The sequence below is a fragment of the Euwallacea fornicatus genome, chromosome 6, assembly GCF_040115645.1.
Source record: "Euwallacea fornicatus isolate EFF26 chromosome 6, ASM4011564v1, whole genome shotgun sequence".
NCBI lineage: Eukaryota > Metazoa > Arthropoda > Insecta > Coleoptera > Curculionidae > Euwallacea > Euwallacea fornicatus.
The window spans coordinates 5,118,316-5,138,049 of NC_089546.1; the positions used below are offsets into that span (position 1 = coordinate 5,118,316).

The following is a 19,734-nucleotide window of genomic DNA, read 5'->3' on the forward strand; positions in this document are numbered from 1 at the left end:
GTATTGAGAATTTTCAGTGTAGAAAAACCGTACAAAAGGATAGTTGGTCCAGGAGTTGAGGTAAAGTCTCCCTTTTGATTTTTTACCATCTTATCTTGATTTTTAACCCATTCGTACTTAGTGTCAATTTATGTTGGAATTACTCGCCCCATTGGGATACATACTGGGGGGCTCCCGGAAATGGTACCCCTCAGGCAAGAAAAACTTTGGTGCGTTTCCTTGTTTATTCCAATTCAAGATCTAATATCAGGCATCTTGTAGTTGTGTGGGATGTGATGGATCAAAATAAGGGTCCAAATAACCTGTATGGTTTGACTTTTAAATGGCGATGCTTGGTGTTGAAGGGAACAGGGATATATATCCAGAACTTTTGCAAGCAATCCTACATGGATAAATTCAGCTGTGTGTCTAATTTCATGGCGGACGGATCATGATAGCTAACTAGGGGTGTTTTAGATCAGAAGAGATTAACAATACCTGCAGGAGCCAGCAAAGTTGAGTTTTCCTTTAAATTTACAGCAACAATTGGTTTGAAAATAGATACAGACCCTAAATATTCAATTACAAGAACGCAGGAAGTGAGCTTTTATGAAAACACTGACGGAGGCATCTTGAGCATCTTGTAATAATAATAATAATAATGATGATGATGAAATTAAATGATAAAAAGAATATCGATTTAGGTGTATAAAAAATTGTCTACCAAAGGATAAAACAACTCGGCCTTCAATGAGTCTGGTCTTAAAGGCTGTCCTCAAGAAGTGGACACTTTCGAATGAAGCTTATTTGTTATGGTCTTGCACGGATATAAGTATATTATGTTGGCTACAGACTTAAGAGTGCCATCAGTTAAGAGGTAATTTACAGCTGATGAACACGAAAGAGAAATATCTTATGACACTTTAAAAAGTCGAAAAGGAGATGAGTTTTACCTGGATCCCGTAGCTTTAGAAAAGGAGAGGAGATATTTGGCCAAAGTGTCTGTAATAGGTTCGTCACATGTTTCAATAAAAACAAAGTATTTCATTACTTTACGTTTCGATAAGGTGGCCCCAAGGATGGCATGTCAGCAGAATTTGATTTCGCCACCAATCTGCCTCCTCCCCCCTTCTGCCATTTGATCCCCTCCAAGGGGGTCGCCCTGCAGACTTATTTTTCAATCGAGTGTGCCGACTTAAGCCACAACGCACTTATCGAAGTGTTTTCTGTACGGCAAAGCCAGAAAAGTGCCCTTATTTCCCCCAGCTAAATAATGTTTTAACACGAAAACGATTGCAGCCTCCCTGGTGTTAAGGTCCCATACCCTAATTGACAACTTTTTCTATTTGCCTGCTGGGTCTGATGTTTTAATGAACATTACTTATCTGGAGTACGACCATTCTTCTTCGTTCTACCTAAGGGCCGTTGTAAGATTTAATTCGAGCTCATTTGAAGCAGTTACTAAATGTAACTCATAAAGGTGTCTGATGGTCTGGACTTAGAGGGCAAATCTGAGGAACAAATCTCAGAAATTATCACCAATAAACTTGACGCTGCAATGGGCATCATTAAATCTGGAAATACTGGTTTACCCTTACAAGAAGTGATGGCTATCGTCAGCGAATATTCAAAATCGCCGCATGTCGCCAAATCGTTGAAAACTGAACTGGACAAGAAAGTGGTCTCCGCCCTTGAAATTGTGAGCACTACTCAACTTCAATGTGGAAAAATACATCTCAGTCTCGTGTATAGATTGATTTAGACACAGGAGACGTTGCGCAGAAAGTTATGGACATTTTGGCGTTAGTCGATGAGAGATATGAGAAAGCGCACCCTGATTTGACCATCATGGCTCTGGAGATATGCATGAAGGCCCAGCCTGTGTTGTACAGCGAGGTTGAGCATGCACAGAATCCCCAATCCTTGAGGATCCAGATCGAGAAAATTATAAAGTAAATTAACGTTAAATGTGTTGTCCTTGCTTAAAAGGAATTTAATTGGTATTTTATTACTAATTTTCCATGGAGATTCATTTTGCTTACTGCAGATCAATTTCATCATGCTCTCAAATGGGTCTCAAAGAAAATCCCGATTCAGTGCAAACCAAAAACCTCAACATCACAATTCCCCCAACTAAAGTCCCTCCCTTGCCCATCCCCATGCCCACCGAAGACTATCCAGACTACATGGATGATGAAGAATCATCTGATAACATTGCCAAGGTTTTGAATAATTTTCCTATAGAACTTAAAACAACGTAGAAGTATTGATGTTATAGTTTGAAATTGCCGCTCAAAATATGGGTAAAATGTGCTTCTCCAACGCGGAAATGATGGTGTTCACGATGGTGCCTGAAGAGGATCCTGTGGTCACCAAAGAGGGCCTCATGGATATTGTAGCCGGGCGCATGTAGCATCGTTTTAATGTTTGATTTTAAAGTCTTCTATGGGGCGATTTGTAGGTACTGCCGTGAAGTTCCTTACAGGAAAATGAAAGCCGGGCAAAACTACAGTCTTTGGGTTCGGCCTTCATCAAGAGAGTGTTTCCAGAAGAAGATTCCTCTGGTGGATACTTTGGTATTAATTTTTCTTGCTAATTTCACTTTTGCCGAAAGGGCCTATCGCGCTAAAATCGAAACTTTAAGCACTTTTTTCTCAATTTATATTACAATTTTTTTTATATTAAGTGTGGTTATTTGCCATTCTATCTTACTAGAAATGTCCTCATTTTTACGTTGCGAAAGTAGGACACAATATGGCAATAGACCTTGACTAAGAACATATCGTGTTCCGAATTCTGGCACACCACCACAGACTTATCACTCAAGACACTCTTCGCATGAATAAACGTAAATTGCCATTGGTCCGGTTATTAACAGTTCCTTGCGGCTCTTTTACCTGATTGGACGATTTGAATATGCACAGAAAAATTGGAAAATATTAACACTTCATTGGTTTTCATTGGCACAGTCTGTCGCATGTCCAACCAATCAAAAGGTCAAGAGCTTCGTAACTTTTCTAAACGTATAGATACTTCTATAAACTGAACTCTACTATTTTGTATTTGCCTACAGGGTGTTTGATAAATGGTTTGACGGCATTTTTTGAGTGGCAGGAGAAGTCATACGGAATCGATTAAACCTAATTTACACCTATCAAAACTTCACCGTTTTCGATATGCGATTTTGTATGATTTTTTACGAATTTTAAGTTTAAGCTTTAATAACTTTACGGTTAATAGTGCAACCGGCTTGAGCTAAATCTATTTTGTAACGTGACTACATGACTCTTATAAATAAGCCATAAAAGTTCAAATTTGTAAAAAATCAGTTAAAAAAAATCATATCTCAAAAACCCTAAGATTTTGCATCAAGGTAAATTACGTTGAATCGATTCCAACTGACTTCCCCTATCACGCAGAAAATTTTGTCAAATCATCTACCAAACACCCTGTATAATACGCTCGACAACTGCTTTTTTATTCTAGCTGTGCACAATCTATGAAAACCCTTATTGGTACATTGATAACATCACCCTGATCACCCCTGTAATATTCCTGAAGTTCTTGGGCAGCGGGTTCCTTCGATCGACCGAAAGCATTGAATTAGGACCTCGTAGGTCCTCGTTTCTTCGATCAATATACACACGCACAGAAAAGAAAATTTCAGACTTTTTTACAGTAAATTTGCCAATTAACAACTCTGTATCCATAAAAGAGGAAGTGCATCAAGCTGAAATGCCAAACAAATCAATCTCCTCTTTAGATGAAGAAAGTTTCTATGAGTGCGTTTCTATTCATCGCATTTTTGTAGCTGCAAATCAGAGGTTTACCATCACTTTTAAGGATTTGCTACGTGAAATTGAGGTAAATTATCTTTAAGCAAAAAAATCAATACAATGACAATCTCAGTATAACAAAGGTGACGGTGACCCACTTCGAGAAGCCCTCATACCAATACTTCAAAGCCCGACACACTGTTCTGAGCCCCTCCCGCAATATCATTCATATAAGAGAAGTGCACGATTACGACTGTTTTTGGTTTTTGAGCGTTTTGTCTCAAACGAAGGGTGAGAACTATAAATTCTCAGTATCAACTGCTGGTTGCCTCCAATGGAATGAGACTTCAAGGCGTTGGGAAGAGGCCTGCGTGGCCTCATTTGGTTCAGAGTTCGTTGAATGTTCCTGCAGCAGTGGCAGCATTTTAACAGGATTTCGAAGTGGAATTAGAGTTATCCCGGAAAATGAGGTTCTTGCCATGGAATTTGAGCTGGAACTCAAATTTTGTTGGGTGATTTTCACAGTCACAGCAATTACCTTCGTGATTTTTACCGCAATGCTGCTTTATGCTTCATTTGAGACCCCTTATAATGTAAGTTTATGCGGGCCTCATCGTATGAAGGGTGTCCAAGCTTTTTGTAACAGGATTTTAACCACGTAGTCTACACAACAAAATAATATTAATTTACTATATTAACTTTATTCGAGAAACACTTTGTTAAGAAAATACAGGGTGCTGAAGTTTCACATTTTTTCCAATTTATCTTTTATAGCTCCCAAAATTTTTGACATATTTGGCTTGAATTTTGAGCTTAAATTTATAGTATAATTAGAACGATGTCGTTCACATTATTCCCTGATGATGAGGAATTGGCTAAATCCAAACTATCGACAGAGATGGATGGGTCATGGAGGACCAATTGCTTGACCTCCTCGGTGGCCCGATCTAACGTCTCTAGATTTTTATGTTTGGGGGTTTATGAAGGAAAATGCGTGCTCTCCTTCTGTAAACTCTCAAGCAGAACTCAAAAGGTGAGTAAGAAATTCTGCTCTTCGAATAACTGCTCGGAATTTGGGAAACGTTCAGCGGTCTTTGCTGCGACGTTCAAATCAATGCGTATTGCGTGGTTAAAATCTTGCTGCTAAAAACCCGGACACTCTGTATATGGAATAATGGCAAAAACTTGTTATATAATTATTTTATCGAAAAATATTTAAAGTGAAAGTTTCAAGGCTATTTTTTTGTCATTTTTGATAACATTGAATTTTTTCCTTGCCCCACAACAACCCGACAAAGTCCATCTTTCGTTTTGAAATGTGATCCTTTGCTTTTAACTCGTTTTATGGAATCTATACTTATTTGATCGTACAGATGTACCAAGTTTTATTGCGAAGGGGTAAGAAAAATTTCAAGGAAAAAATTATTTTCCTTATTTTATTAAAAAAATGAAATTCGATCGGGAAAGCGAAATAACAAAAACACCCTTGGTATGTTTTAAACATCAAGTAAATTGCATTCCAGAAATTCCAATTTCTAATTTTAAAGAAAGCAGTACCAACTTTTTGCTTGCTTATCTAGTTTATCACCTCAGTCGTTTCATACATACCCTGTTTCATCACACCTCACGCATACATTTGTTTTGTTAAAAATGGTAAATTTGGCGGGAAAAGAAGGAATTAGTTTGTTAATGGTGATTTGGTATGGAAAGCGACACATGGTCCAACAAAAGGTTATGGCTTTAATGAAGTCTATCCGAATCAGGCCCCCTTATCACAATCTTGTGTATTAAAAACATTAAAAAAATACATGCAAACTAGAAGTGTCCAAGACAAGCCTTAAACGGGATAAGCGAAATCTGCTACAGTCGTTAATGCCGGACAAGATATTCTATAATGGCTGTGGAAGACAGCCCTAAAAGATCTTCCAGCGACTTGACCGCAAACCATCCAATGTCGAAGTGTCATTGCTCACGATTCTAAAAAAAGAAAGATTTCACCACCACAAGGTACATTGAATGCAGAAATTTAACAAAGTTGATTTTAATGGAAGAATGAATTTTTTCGAAATTGTGTCAAGGATTTCTAAAGAAAACTCAATTTTTTCCGATAAAATTTCATTTTCAAATCAAGCCACATTTACTTTACATGGAACTTTATCTAAGCGGAAATGCCATTGTCAGTCTCGACGTAACCCTCAGTGGATAAGAGAAGTCCATACGCAAACACCTCAAGAAATCAAAGTACAGGCGGATGTCGCAGGAGATAATTTAATAGAATTTTCTTTCGTAGATGGTAATTTAACCACCATAAAGTACCTTTAATCATTGGAACAACAAATTGTACCTACGTTACGGTTTGTTTATGGCGATGATATTAATTAAGCATGGTTCCAGTAAGACGGAGCACCTCCTCACTTTAAAGCGAAAATTAGAACCTTTTTTAAATCTGGTCTTTCCAAATATGTATAGGCCGATCGGCCGTTGCGATGAAATAAAGTGGCCTGTCCGGTCGCCTGATTTAAAACCTTGCGACTTTTTCCTTTGAGGCCATTTAAAAGATTAAGTTTATAAGGATCGAAGAAATAATGTAAACGTCTTGAGGGCTCGTATCGTCGGTGTGATGCGATCAATCAGGCCAAACACCTATGTTCAAGTGAGAAAATTATTCATGCAAAGAACAGCACTGTGTTTGAATAACGGCGAAAGACATTTTGAGCAAATGTTTTGATCATTAAATAACAATAAATTTTTGTGGACAGATAGTTTGTTATTTTAGTTTTCTGATTGTATATAATTTTCTTATAAAAAATAAATAAAAAAAAAGGAAAATAATTTTTTTCTCGAAATGTTTCTATCTAATCCCAATAAAATTTGATATGTCTGTATATGCAAATTAAATGAAGTTTTCATGAATCAAATCAGGATAGAGCAAGGCAAAAAAGTTCAAGGTCATTAAATGACAACAAATTAACCTTGTAACTTTTACTTAAAACATTTTTTGATAGAGAAATTATTTAAAACGTTGTTGTCATTATGCTATTTTACATGCATAACGGACCCTCAGTACGCAGTATTTATGATTTTTTTCATGTAGTTGTTTAATAGGTCTTAGACAGGGTTTTCTTTCTAAGCGATGTGCCCAAGACATACCTTTACGTGTACGTATTGGTAGCCACCACCGGAAGAGAAAAGTTCGCAGGTACAACTTCAAACATTTCAATAAAGCTGCAGGGAAGTAACGGTGAAAGCTTAGTGAGTTTTTTTCTCAAACAAATTAGGTTCTAATTAAGCCGTTTAGGCACATCTGCTGAATTATCCAGATCCGGAGTTGGCGATGCTTCAAAAGGGCACTGAAACTTGGTTTGTGTTGGCCACCTCAGGATGTTTAGGAGAGTTAAAGGCACTTGAAGTATGGTGCGATGCAGTGGGACATGGGACCAAATGGTTGATGTCGTTAGAAATGTATTTGCGCCTTTTGATTTTCATCCTCATCCTAGGCTCTGCTCTAAGTTTGAAGTTTACGACGTACAAACACAAGAATCTTGGACATTTCAGGTTGATAGATGGTTCGATGTGGTCCATGATACTGGCAATACGTTTGTACTTGCACCTATTAAGTCTTCACTAGGGCATTTTAACAAAACAAAAAGTGAAGGACACAAGAAAATTCTTGAGGCCCTTGAGATGTTTTTGTGGAAGTTTGGCAATGAAGTGAATTTATGGGATTTTTCGTAAGCTATTTTAAGTAGTTTCCATCGCTTTAAACAGTTTTGAAATTAAGCTTTTTCCTGCTTCACGCGAATATTTTGGTAATGTTTGGGAAGATTTTGATGAAATAGTAAAGACGTCGTACAAATGGAAACTAAAACAATTGAAAAACCAGAACATATGGTAGTTTACCGGTCACATTTTAGATATACAGGGTGTCCGTTTAACAGATCTTTGGAGTCCTGGAAGCTTATATGTGATTGCATAAATAAATTAATTATGAATATATATATATAACATATATGAGGTTAACGAAGGTAAATTTAAAAATTAGTAACAGCCCTTCAGGGTGTCCCAAAAAGGTAGGACGTCATAACGTGTAATTATTTCTAATGAGACCACCTGCATTGTTTCACGTGATACAATTCTCTCTTAATGCATTAGTTCGTAGACATTTTGAACCTTGGGATTTAATGATTCAAAGCTGTGACTTTTCAAAAAAATTTTAATCATTTGTAGTACCTCATAAAAAATTAATAGAGCAATTAACTTAAGTTAGATTTTGATCATTTTAGGTTGGGTCCTTATGTAAGATTCCCTTAGGAGGCGCGAGTATTCATTTAATCAAAAGTACATTCAGGGTATTCACAACTATAACTTTGATTTTCACATTTTCGATTTCAATTTTCAAAATTTTTTCGAAAGGGTGATATGTTTTTTTATGACGTAGAATGAAAGAAACTTCAATTTCAGTCACTTTGCTAAAAAATCATGTCATATTTAGTTTAAATATTAATAAAACTATTTCAGGATCACCTGCATTCATGGCTAAGTGCCTTAGTGTTTAGCACGCATTGCTACGGTTACGATGCTATGAATGGAACTCATTAGCCTTTATCGACATTTTTCAACTGATGATTTCCTTATTTGCAATTCCTAACTTATTTCTCTTACGCTTGGGTCCTTTTTCAACCTTTCTTTTTATAATTAACGCTTCCTCTCCGTTTAAAACCGCTTCTTTAGACTTTCTGACTCCTTACATCAGGTTGTCCTCTCTTATGAAAATGTCGTGCGTAAACCCGAGACACTAATAAACAATTTTTATCATTTGAACCAATTACATTTAATCAACATTTAAGGTAAATACGATATTCTTTTATACCAAAATGAGGAAAACTGAATTTTCTTTGATCCTACGTCATACTATAATATTTGAAATAATCAAGAAAATTCAAATTGACAAGATGAAAATTAAAGTTGTTAATATGAACACCCTAGTGCAAAAAAAATCTAGAAATCAACACAGGCTCAAGAGAAGATTTATGATCATGTGATAAAAATACTGGTGGTCCCATTTAAAAAAATTAAAAAATGACTATGACGCAACGCCCTTTTGGGACACCCGACAGGATTGTTAGTAATTTTAAAATTCACCTTCATTGGTCTCGTATACATGCAACCCTTCAATGGTTCTTTTATGAAAGCATAAATAAACTCATAGGAGTCCTAAAAGCTCTTAAATAGACATACTAAATATTTTCCGAACAATCAACATCTTGACAATGGTGAATGTAAACTTTTCTAAAATCAACGCACTTCGATATATAATGTGCACAGTTTTACGATGAAAAAAATTAAATTCTGGACAATGGCGAACGAACGTTGTTCAGTGAGATCAATATCATCAATGACAAATGCAAAACTTTCTACAGAATCACTAAAATTTAAATTTTACTTATTTATCTAACAAATATTCTTTTATCTTAATGAATGATAAATATACACACTATAGACTCCCTTAAGAAAAATTACAAAAAAAAGTCAAATTCTGAATAATGGTAAATCTGTGATCGCGGAAAAACCGACTTAATATTTAAGTCTACATCCGTTTTTCAGAAGGACCGATCCAGGACTCAACAGAAAGGAACGTTCCGTATTAATTTTCTCTTCAGTTCTGTCAATATATTTGATAACAATGCTTATTTACTTCGTTCCGAGATTTGATGAATCGGACACTATTGATCAACACAATTTTGGTTTTGATTGGAAGCTGATTTTGACTCCCATAGCTGCCAATTTGGCCATTATTATTCCTCATTTTTTCCTTGTCCATATGATTAAGAAAAGGCAGTTAAATAAAGGAATATATTCCCGGAAGTTGGCCAAAATCTCTTGGTGCGTGATTCTATACATTGCCGCATTGATCTTTTGATATTTTTAACTGTTTCCAGGGTTGTGGTGGTGATAATTGCGACTCTATCTATGACCGTGTTGACAATTGCTGGTTTCTGGGTTCCTCAGAACTCAAGTTGGTTGTGGCTGTTATCCGTTGCATTGGGGATAATATTTAACATTTTCGTGGTACAAAACGTTTTACGTATGTTTTATGGGTGGTTTGTGCGGATGCCTTCAATGGTAAGAAAAAAATAATATTAAATTTTATGTTTCTGTTGGTAGCTATTGGAATTTAACTGATTAAAAATTATTTATCGGCAATATCCAAAAAATCGTTTTTTTTTTAATTCCTATAAAATAAAAATTAGAAATTTCAAACAATGTGTTAGACAAATATGGAAAATTGTTGTTGATAAATTTTCCATAGAAATTCTCATAAATTTCAAATGTTTATTAAAAAAATATATGAAAAGTGTCGTAAAGGCTTCATTTTCCAACAATTTCAGATCCAAACTTTTACATCCCTACTACAGAAAATAATGAAGTACGTGGAACTGCAACGGGTATTCATCTACAAACGTTTCGGGGCTCTCGGTTTGAGACCCTTTTTACGTCATCTGTACTTCGCCTTAGACCCCATTACCGAAAAGGTACTCTATGGGTTTGAAATCAACTCTTACGCTCGCACTCAAATGGGCACAGTGCTGCTTTAAATTAAATTGACAAGTTTTTTTTATTTGATTTCTTTTAAAATTTTGAATTCAATTAAAGAAAAATGTTCACACTAAAGAAACCCAAGATACTGATTACTTTTTAAGTTATTAAATTTTGAACTTCAGTGGAGCGTGTTTGTCGCTATTGCACGAAACAGCTTTAATGGAAAATATAATTTTGTGAATTTAGGAACGTCAAAAATGGGAAAAAACCAAAGAAAAAGTTAAAGAAATTTTAGAGGATTTGCTGATGATTACCTTGTACATTACGTTATTGTATGTGGTGTTGATGTTCGATAGAAATGATCAAGCCGTTTACAATAACCAGGAGGTTGAGCGGTTGTTGACTGGAAAGATGATTGGGAAGCAGATGAATGTAAATTATGTTAAAGAGTAATTTTATGGTTTTCATAATAATTCAACACATAGTCACCTATCAATGATTTTAGCATTGAAAGCTACGTTGCAGATATCCTGTTACCTTCTATTCAGTCCGAGAATTGGTACGGGAAATTCGTTCAAAATAATCCAGGAATGACCAAGGACTTCTCTAACAAATATCTAGGTTAGTCTATGTATACCTGATAAATAGATTTGCCCATAAGTAGAGCCCATGTATTGGTACGATTCTAGGTTTCTATGGCAACTTCAAGTTAAATATAACAATATATTAATAATCTAGGTTTGATTCGCCTGCGGCAACACCGCACCCGCGAGATCCCCTGCAAACTGCCGGAAGTAATGCTGCTTCTGGACCACACCACTTGCAGATCGGATTTCAGAGATTTCCCAGAAAAAGACGATTTTTCCAGGGGGTGGCACGACCTCAATGATTTGTCCAACATCAGCACCGAACGCATGAGTAACGCGTGGCGGTACAGCAACGACCATGTTGCCGGCACTTGGAAACAGGCGGGTAAGTCACTATAATCGCAAATGTGGCAACATTGAACGTGAGAGGTTTGAGCTAGTTTTAGAAACTGGATGTTGAGTTCAGGTTTGGTTCCGAAAGATAAATATCAGTAAGTTTTCTTGTCGTATTTACATACGGTTTTGTAAATTTGAACGGAAAGCCTCTTGAATTAAAATCATATTGACGTCATTTTCTCGCCAAATATACGTAATGCACTAACGTGATAGTTTTTATTTGATGACTAAGACTCGTAATTAATTAATGTTATAGTTTTGAAAAAGATTTTTAGTACTTAATTTAGATAGCGCAGCATAAATTTAGTGACATCAAATTCTTTTATCAGTATTTATTGTCATCGTGCCAATGTTAGAAAACCTGAGGTTCAATTATCCTTGAAACATAATATTTATAGGTGAATTTGCGACTTACCCCGGCGGAGGGTACGTCGCCCCTTTGGGCCGCAACCTAAAAAACTCACTGGTCAATTTGAAGTACCTGCAAAAACACCAATGGCTCGATGGGCGCACCAGTTCCCTCTTTATCGAATTCCTGATTTACAATCCCAATGTAAATTTATTCAGTGGCGTCACTGTGATATTCGAAGTGAACCCTGCTGGTCGCATTATGACCGAATTCAAGGTATTCATTAAAAAAAAAATAATAAGAAAATTAATTAAGGAGATAATTGCAGATTCAAACTAGAAAATTGCTGATGATAGACAAGACGAACATCATGACTAGAAATGTCGTTTCTATACTATTTGGCCTGGTGATCTTGGCCGTAATGACGCGCATCTGCAAAAAAATCGCAAAAAAGAAAAAGGCGTACTTTTACAACGTTTGGTCTATTCTTGACGTAATAATTGTTTTATTGACCTTCCTGTCAATGTACCTGTATTACGCAAGATTATCGCGCATCCGCACCTACGTCAGCACCCTCTCTACGACCAAAAATAACGAATTTGTCAACTACTTTGACTTATTTGGGGCCGACAACACTCTGACGTTGATGTCCGCCACTTTAGTGTTTGTGGCAACGTTGCGCATCTGGAAGCTGCTTAGGTAATGCAAGTTACACAGGATGAAATACATAGGGTGTCCCAGAATGAGGGGGTCAACGCCTAATCACATATTCCTTGTTGAAAAATATATCAATTCATGGTGATATCCTTATATACGAAATTGTCTTCTTCTAGAGATACAGCCTCGCAAAGTCTCATTTTATGTGTAATTGACAAGAACATCGTCACTAGCTCAGGCCATTATTGACAAAGTCGGTGAACACATATCTTTCCGATTTTATTAGATCTGGCAGGTTTTAAGTAAATTTTGAAAAATGTATGCGATTGAAAACAAAACAGATATGTTGTTCACATTGGGATTTAGCTAAGAAAATTATTGCAAGAGAGCGATAGTTTATGGGGAAAGATTTATGTGGAAATCGACGAGTTCCAAATTGGAAAATGTGTACACAGTTGGAAAGAAACCGTCGAGAAACTGGCAGTTTCGCTGTTCAACGTCATCTATGTGAGCACCCTGGGACGTTGCCGGTGGAACGAGACGAAGAAATTTTGGAGAGTCTGGAGCAGAATGCTTGTAGCAGCACGAGAAAAATATAATTTCAACTTAACATTCCAAAAACAACAGTGCATAGAACGATAAATGAAGAATTTCTCCGTCCATTTCCTGTTCAGCCAGTTCAAGATATTGGAGAAGTAGACTATCCGCTCCACATGAATTTTTCTCCAACCATAAAGAATCATCAACAACGTGATCATCGTTTTGTTAACAAGATTTCGTTTACGAATGAATAATGATTCACTCAAACGAGTATCTTGAACTTACATAATGACCACGTTAATGCATAAGAAAATCCGCATGTTACTACTCTTAGGAATTACCGGCGAGAGATTCGGGTAAATGTTTCGATTGATGTTATCAGAGACATTTAATTGGTCCACGCTCCTCGCGCCATTAATTACCTTCAATTTCTTCAAAATTATTTGCTGAAGCTATTTCAAAAAAATACCCCTAGAAGTGCGATGCGAAATGTGGTTTCATCGGAATGGGGCCCCTTTACATTTTGGATTAAATGTGAGGCATTATCTCCACCAGCAATTCCATGAACATTGGATAGGCAGTGGAAATGATGCTCCCCTTCGACGGCCACCTAAACCGCCAGATCTAACTCTCTGCGATTTTTCCAATTCGAGCACGCTAAAATTCCGTGTATATGCTGTTCTTATTCAAAATAAAGACCACCCAAGAAATCAAATTTTGCAACAGCTGATGGTATGCGCAATGATGCAATAATGTTGAGATGAATGACATTTAGTTTTTTACAATGCATTAATCTCTTTATTCGAGAAGGAGATAGTCATGTTGAGCGACTATTAAATTAATTTTTAATTGAAATGTATACTTTTATTTCCTTTTGAAAGTCATGCCCTCACTGACACTGTCAACAACAAGCTGAGCTGGTGACGGCATCCTTGTCAATTACACATCAAAGACATTACATTCGTTGTAGGTTTTTTCTAGAAATTAAAAAAAAAATTAATTTTTTTCTGCATTCTGCAGAGTTATTCTTGTCTTTTGTCCAATTATTGAAATAGTCAAAATTATTGCATTTTTTTCTAGAAAATTTTTAGAATGATTATTAAAAAAAATATATTTTTTTTTATTTTAGGAAATAATTAAAAATCCTAATTTGAGAAACTTATGGAAACAAATGTTCAAAACAATGTGCCTTCCTGCTCCAAACACGTCTTAACTCTTATTTGAAAAGAATTGTTTACTCTGCGCAACATATCGCCGTTTATCAATTGACACGCATTTTCATGTCGTCTGCAGTTGTTGGTCTTCCGCATAAACTTTGTCCCTTAAAAAATCACAGAAGAAAAAATCTGGTGAGGTCACATCGGACGACCTAGGAGGCCAAGTTACTGGACCGCTCCGTCCAATACATAGATCTGGATGCACTTCATTCAGAACCTCACGAGACATTCTAGAAAAATGGGTTGGACAGCGATCATGCTGACACTACATCACCCGTCGAATCGCAAGTGGTGTATTTTATAACAATTCCGGAAGATTATTACGCAACGAATTGAATGAAATGAAGAGAATATTTTTTCAATAATTTCACGCACAACAATTAGATTCATTGTTGAAAAAAGAATATCGATTTCCTGAAGACCTTGTTGTAAGGTAGAGTCTAACAAGAGGAAGTTTAAAATTTGTTTTTTTTTCATAGAAAGATTTTTTTTAGATTAGATAGAAAGATAGTTATGAGTTTTAAACAGAATACGCATTGCTAAATTTTTATAGAAATAAATGCAATAATTTCGACGATCTCAAAAATTTCACAAAAATCAAAAATAATTCCGCAGCAAAACATCTAAAAAAGAAATTGTTCAAAATAAAAAATATTCATTTTTTTAAAATTTACAAAGATCTGTAAAAAAATACGGCGTTGCCATTTAAAAAAAAATGCCCTTGAAATGACCTTAAAATTACGTTTTGGCTAAAAGTCACTATCTTCATGACTTTTTACCAGACTTTTATTTGAAACTTTTTTTCATACAACGTTTTTGAGTAATCTTCAATCACAACTTTAAATGGGATACCCTGAATAAGAACATACGTCACCATGAATCAATATATTTTTGACCAATGAATATGGGACTACGCGTTGACCAACTCATTCTGGGACACCCTCTAGAGCTATCAAAATGCTTCCTGAATTGTGAATTATAATTTTGACAGTGCATATTTATTTTACCCACAAATTGTGATTGGTCAGGTTTATGGTGATAGTGAAAATAGCCGAAAAGACTATCAAAGATGCAGGTCTGTCACTCCTGATCTGTTTGACTTATCAGCTACTTTTACTTGTGGCCTTTTCTTTTGGAGGAATAGATCTTTTTGGGGGAGAATCTAAGGCATGAGTTAACAAGTTACATTTGCAATTTTATCGTTAACTAAATGTCGGATTTAGGACTTCAGAAACTTGCACACCACTTTCACCAATTTGCTTTTGATGAGCTTGAATCTATGTCCCAACTTCAATCTGGTCGCTCTCTACAGGCACCCACTGGGGGTGGCTTTCTACATCTCCTTCATGCTGGTTTCGTTCTTCTTCTTCAACATCTACATTGCCATTATCAGCCTGCACTACGCAGATGCCAAGAATTTTTACTTGGATGATTCCAGCAGCGTCCATAAGTATTTGGTTGAAAAGTGGACGTATTACAAGTATCTGCTATTGACCAAAGTTGCGAAGCTGAGAGGCGGACAAGGTGTGATGCTTTGGGTGATTAGATGGACAGCTGACAATTGAAGCATTCACAGATACCACAAAAAACAGTCTCTTGATCATAAAACCGAAATACGGGGAGCGTTATGAAAACTGTTTTGCCATTCCCAAGGAGAGGCTGGACGCTATGGCTTTGATCACTATATGCGTGCTGCGCAATATCGAAAAGGAAAGAGTCGTGGACTTTGAGCTGATTTCCAAAACGGTAACTAGCGGCAACGTTGCCTTGAATCTTCCCCACTTTGTCTTGATTAAATCTTGCAGATAATGGCGTTGTTTACGAAAGAGTCTTCGCGCAAGGAAATGTTTTTTCCCACCGGGGATTCCCGGAACATAACCTTCGTCGATGACCGGAAAATTTGCCAAATTGCCGATATTTGTGAGGTTTTAGCTAATTTCTGCGTGCCCATGCGTAGAGCGGCCAGAGGTCAGCATGCGTCTGCAATTGAGCGCAGACTCAACCGTCTGGATACTCTAATTGAAAATGCGAAAATACTTTTGAGTGTTGTTAATAATATCAAAATTAAATGAATGTATTGTATAATGATGATAATGACAATTTGTAGTGTTTTTATGTGCTTTTTCATGAGCAATGTTATCGTTTAGTATGATATTAAAAAATCAAATATATAAAGACGTCACAAAATTTATTAATAATTATTCATACAGGTACAAAAATAATGGATAATTTATCAGTTACAGTTTGTAAGTTGTTTCTGCTCTCAGGCCAAATTGGTGTCTCGTCTCAATGCTAGCGGGCAATCGTTCGGTTAACCCCAATAACCTCCTCGACCCCAACCGCCGCCCCATCCGCTTCGGTAACCGCCATAACTGCCACCCCATCCACCTCCGAAGCCACCACCCCAACCTCTACCTCCCCAACCGCCGCCATAGCCGCGACCTCCCCAACCTCCATAACCCCTAATAAGAAAAAAAGGATTAAACTTCCAATCGAAAAAAAATCAATTTAACTAATATTTGACCAGTAAATTGCCAGAGAATTGTGATGGATAAATTGGTAAAATTTTGGAAAAATGTAATTTTACTTTTTGTTCAAATATCTTAGCGTAGTATTTACCTTCCTCCCCAACCACCCCAAGCGCTGGCGTCAGTGTTGAGATCATCACCGCTTATCACTTCTTGTTTGGCACTTTCGATGGGCACTTCAATGGCCAATGGCATTTCTCCGGCATGTTGTTGAGGGATGACGTCGGACTTCGTTTCGTCTGTCGGTGCCCCTTGGCACAAAACCAGAGCGGCTATTGCGAAAACCGCCAATTCCTGTAATAAAAATTAAGTAAAAATTATCGGGGAGCGGTTGGTTGGTCAAAATTTTGACGTATCGAGAGTTACGAAATATTGAAATGGTGAAACTTCCCCGTGCGACGTATTGCGGTACTCCACTGTTGCGTTCAAAATTAATTAAATTAATCCAAAGAGAAAATAAGTTAAAAAAATATATATAATTATTGGCGTTAGCCCTGGGACCTAACGTTACACGTTCAGGAAAAAAGCAAAAATGGAAGATGGCGTTGACAAATTTTTGACATATTTCGAAGTTGTGAGTTTTGCCGCTGGAAGTACATTGGCGCTGCGTTGTTGCCATTCAAAAAATAACATTCACCAAATTCAAAAAAATTAATTACCTTGATCATATTGTCGAATATTTCACAGCACTACTGCCCACTATTAAAAGAAAGTCCAGGATCGCCGACCTATTATTCTCGACTACCTATCAGGTTTCTAGCTCTTGGTACCACAGGTTCCCTGTTTTTATAGGCCAGGATGCCGCCGACAGCGATTCACATTTTTTTTTGGGTTTTTTGCTCTTATTCATCGACCTCGCCATTATTAGCGCTTCTTGTTTTTATTGTCGCCCGTTTACGCTTTAAATCGACAAAGGTGGAGCTGTATGTGGTAGAGATGGTTCGACGTAATGGGTTGTTACTTCGACGAAGATTGCTGGTGCGTTCTTTGTACCTTCTGGCTGCTTTTCTTCAACATCAAGGGGTTTCCATTTGATAATGCACTGCGGCAGTATCAGGGAGGTTGTTTCTTATAAACAGATTAAGTAGGTTTCTTAGTGTTGTCAATGACACTTAATAAGCAAGGTCGTTTCCGATGATAATTACCTATTGATATCTGTGAACGAGTATCGATTGCGAATTTTCCATGGAATCTTGTGTTTGTTTTGATTTGGCGTTTATTGTTTTGCGGAAGCGTCGCTAATTTGCCATTAAGAAAAATGTATGAAGAATACTGTAAAATTCCACAGTTTGAAGCATTAGAACTGACCGGGCACAATAAAATTCTGCGGCAGGTTTAGGTGAATTAAAGTTCAAATTGTGGAGAATTAAAAATTTTATTGTTCGATCTACAGGACGTTTTTAAAAATGTAAGAAATGTAAAAGAAACTCAAAACCTTAAAAGTTCAGGAAATATAGAAGTTAAGGATAGCCTCCTATCCACCTCCTTGAAGATGTAGACGAAAGTGTTAGGTTCTTTTTTAGTAATCTTGGCATGATACAGAACTGACTTAATATTCATTAGACTTCATCAACTGAAAAAAAAGTTATTTAGAAACCACCATTTTCGCTATCAAATTTTAAAGAGGTGTATTTCTGTACAAGTAAATTTTTGGGAAAAAATTTATAAGTACAATATTTTGAAAATAACTTTTTGTTTTCGGGATATTGCTGTCATTTTTTGCAAACACCCAGTATACATCAAATATTTTATTCTTGAGTGAACCCAGATAACTTCTTCGTACTAAAAAAAATCGTTTGATCCTTTTGTACGTCAATTTTGTTTTAGTTTTCTTTTGCTTAACTAAATTAAATAGAAAAATCATCTGGTATTTTAGTGTATTTTTTTGGTTTCATTTGTTTTCACTGTTTAGAAAACGCTAAATTTAAACCCAGTGTTAATTCCTGTGGATAACTGAGTTGAGTGTAACTCCTTTCTGGTTTTATTGATGTTTTAATTATGTTCCTCCATGTAAATATCAACTTTGAATGTGTTTCAATTCGCCCTACTAAATTTAGAACCACAGAAAACCCGCATGGTATTTTAGTGATTTTTTTTTTACGTTATTTTTAATTTTCTCTTGTTTTAAACAACATGATAATCCTGCGCATTATTATGATTCACATGAAAATAGAGAAATGGTGTAATTGGTATAAAGTATCTTGGAAATTAACATGATACATAATAACATTTGAATCATCTAATAATATTTTAGGAAAATCCTTGCAAATATAAACTATACAAGATTGCACAACTCTACAGTGTGTAAAAAAAGTATGAAGAAGTTATTGAAAAAACCCTCGCAATATCTCTCATTTTATACATTTGACTACGAACAAATCTTTTAAAATTCCAATAGACAGTGTTCAAATATTTTGAAAAAATTATCGATATTTCAACAAATTTTGAATAATTTTTGAAAATATGCCTTTTAACGTCATTATCTCAAAAACGATTATATCCTCTATTGCATTAAAATGTCTTGCATCTGGTTTCGAAGTTTCTTGACCGGTCCCAACCTTTCACACACTCTGTTTAACATTCCTACCGCAATAAAAAAATAATAATGCGTATTAAAATTAGCTACTACTTACAAGAAATTGATAATGGCAGTGGTAATAAATTACGAGAAAAATAAGGTTACTCATTATTGTGATGCTGCTAACCCAAATCAGGAAATTCACATAATATCCAATCCAACACTAGATGATTTTTTCTAAGAAATGCGCTTTAATGGCATTTAATATTTTTATTATCATATTATATTGTTTGTGATCAAGGATGACGATTAGGGAAATAGCTGCTGAATTATTACCCAACGTTTATTTCATTAAATTTCATAATATTTTTCAGTTAGACAGAAAAGTTAAAAAAACGATTTAAAAATTATTCCAAAATTGACACTCGCCCTGTATTGAGAATTCTTGAAATTTTTTGAATTAATACTTTAGAATTAATGGAATTATGAAGACTTCAGATTGCAAGCTGATCTTCATAAAATTGTTCAAATACTATCGTCAACAAATTGGTTTGATGTTAAATTTAAAAGCACATCTATAATTTGGCCCTTACGCTATACAGTTTGCCCATTCAAAGACTAACCTAAACTAACTTAAGCCTCAAAAC

General features: G+C 35.9%; 2 protein-coding genes across 2 annotated transcripts; one reads left to right on the forward strand and one right to left on the reverse strand.

Moving 5' to 3' along the window:
• The first annotated feature begins 8 nt into the window (after positions 1-8).
• On the forward strand, positions 9-16,217 carry LOC136339752 (polycystin-1-like protein 2). Its single transcript, XM_066283203.1, has 29 exons — positions 9-60; positions 122-209; positions 262-402; positions 457-622; positions 684-794; positions 1,295-1,406; positions 1,460-1,678; positions 1,732-1,931; positions 2,027-2,201; positions 2,258-2,388; positions 2,441-2,555; positions 3,466-3,592; positions 3,647-3,843; positions 3,899-4,348; positions 6,861-7,007; positions 7,054-7,199; positions 7,253-7,486; positions 9,360-9,638; positions 9,695-9,878; positions 10,145-10,288; positions 10,542-10,744; positions 10,801-10,916; positions 11,034-11,267; positions 11,677-11,903; positions 11,956-12,326; positions 15,070-15,208; positions 15,265-15,565; positions 15,618-15,787; positions 15,847-16,217. Exons 2-29 carry the CDS (start codon positions 131-133, stop codon positions 16,111-16,113), a joined length of 5,385 nt encoding a protein of 1,794 aa, XP_066139300.1. The 5' UTR covers positions 9-60; positions 122-130; the 3' UTR covers positions 16,114-16,217.
• LOC136339723 (uncharacterized) lies at positions 16,213-17,385 on the reverse strand. Its single transcript, XM_066283169.1, has 3 exons — positions 17,229-17,385; positions 16,661-16,863; positions 16,213-16,503 (listed from the first exon to the last, which is right to left on the reverse strand). Exons 1-3 carry the CDS (start codon positions 17,235-17,237, stop codon positions 16,353-16,355), a joined length of 363 nt encoding a protein of 120 aa, XP_066139266.1. The 5' UTR covers positions 17,238-17,385; the 3' UTR covers positions 16,213-16,352.
• Positions 17,386-19,734: the final 2,349 nt, after the last annotated feature.

Bases quoted from the DNA above. Each gene is read 5' to 3' on its own strand.
- LOC136339752 (XM_066283203.1), top strand. From the start codon at position 131: ATGTTGGAATTACTCGCCCCATTGGGATACATACTGGGGGGCTCCCGG. The intron at 2,202-2,257 runs GTTTTGAATAAT...TTGATGTTATAG, and splicing joins CATCTGATAACATTGCCAAG to TTTGAAATTGCCGCTCAAAA. The intron at 10,745-10,800 runs GTAATTTTATGG...CAATGATTTTAG, and splicing joins AATGTAAATTATGTTAAAGA to CATTGAAAGCTACGTTGCAG.
- LOC136339723 (XM_066283169.1), bottom strand. The intron at 16,504-16,660 runs GTAAATACTACG...TTTTCTTATTAG, and splicing joins TGGGGTGGTTGGGGAGGAAG to GGGTTATGGAGGTTGGGGAG.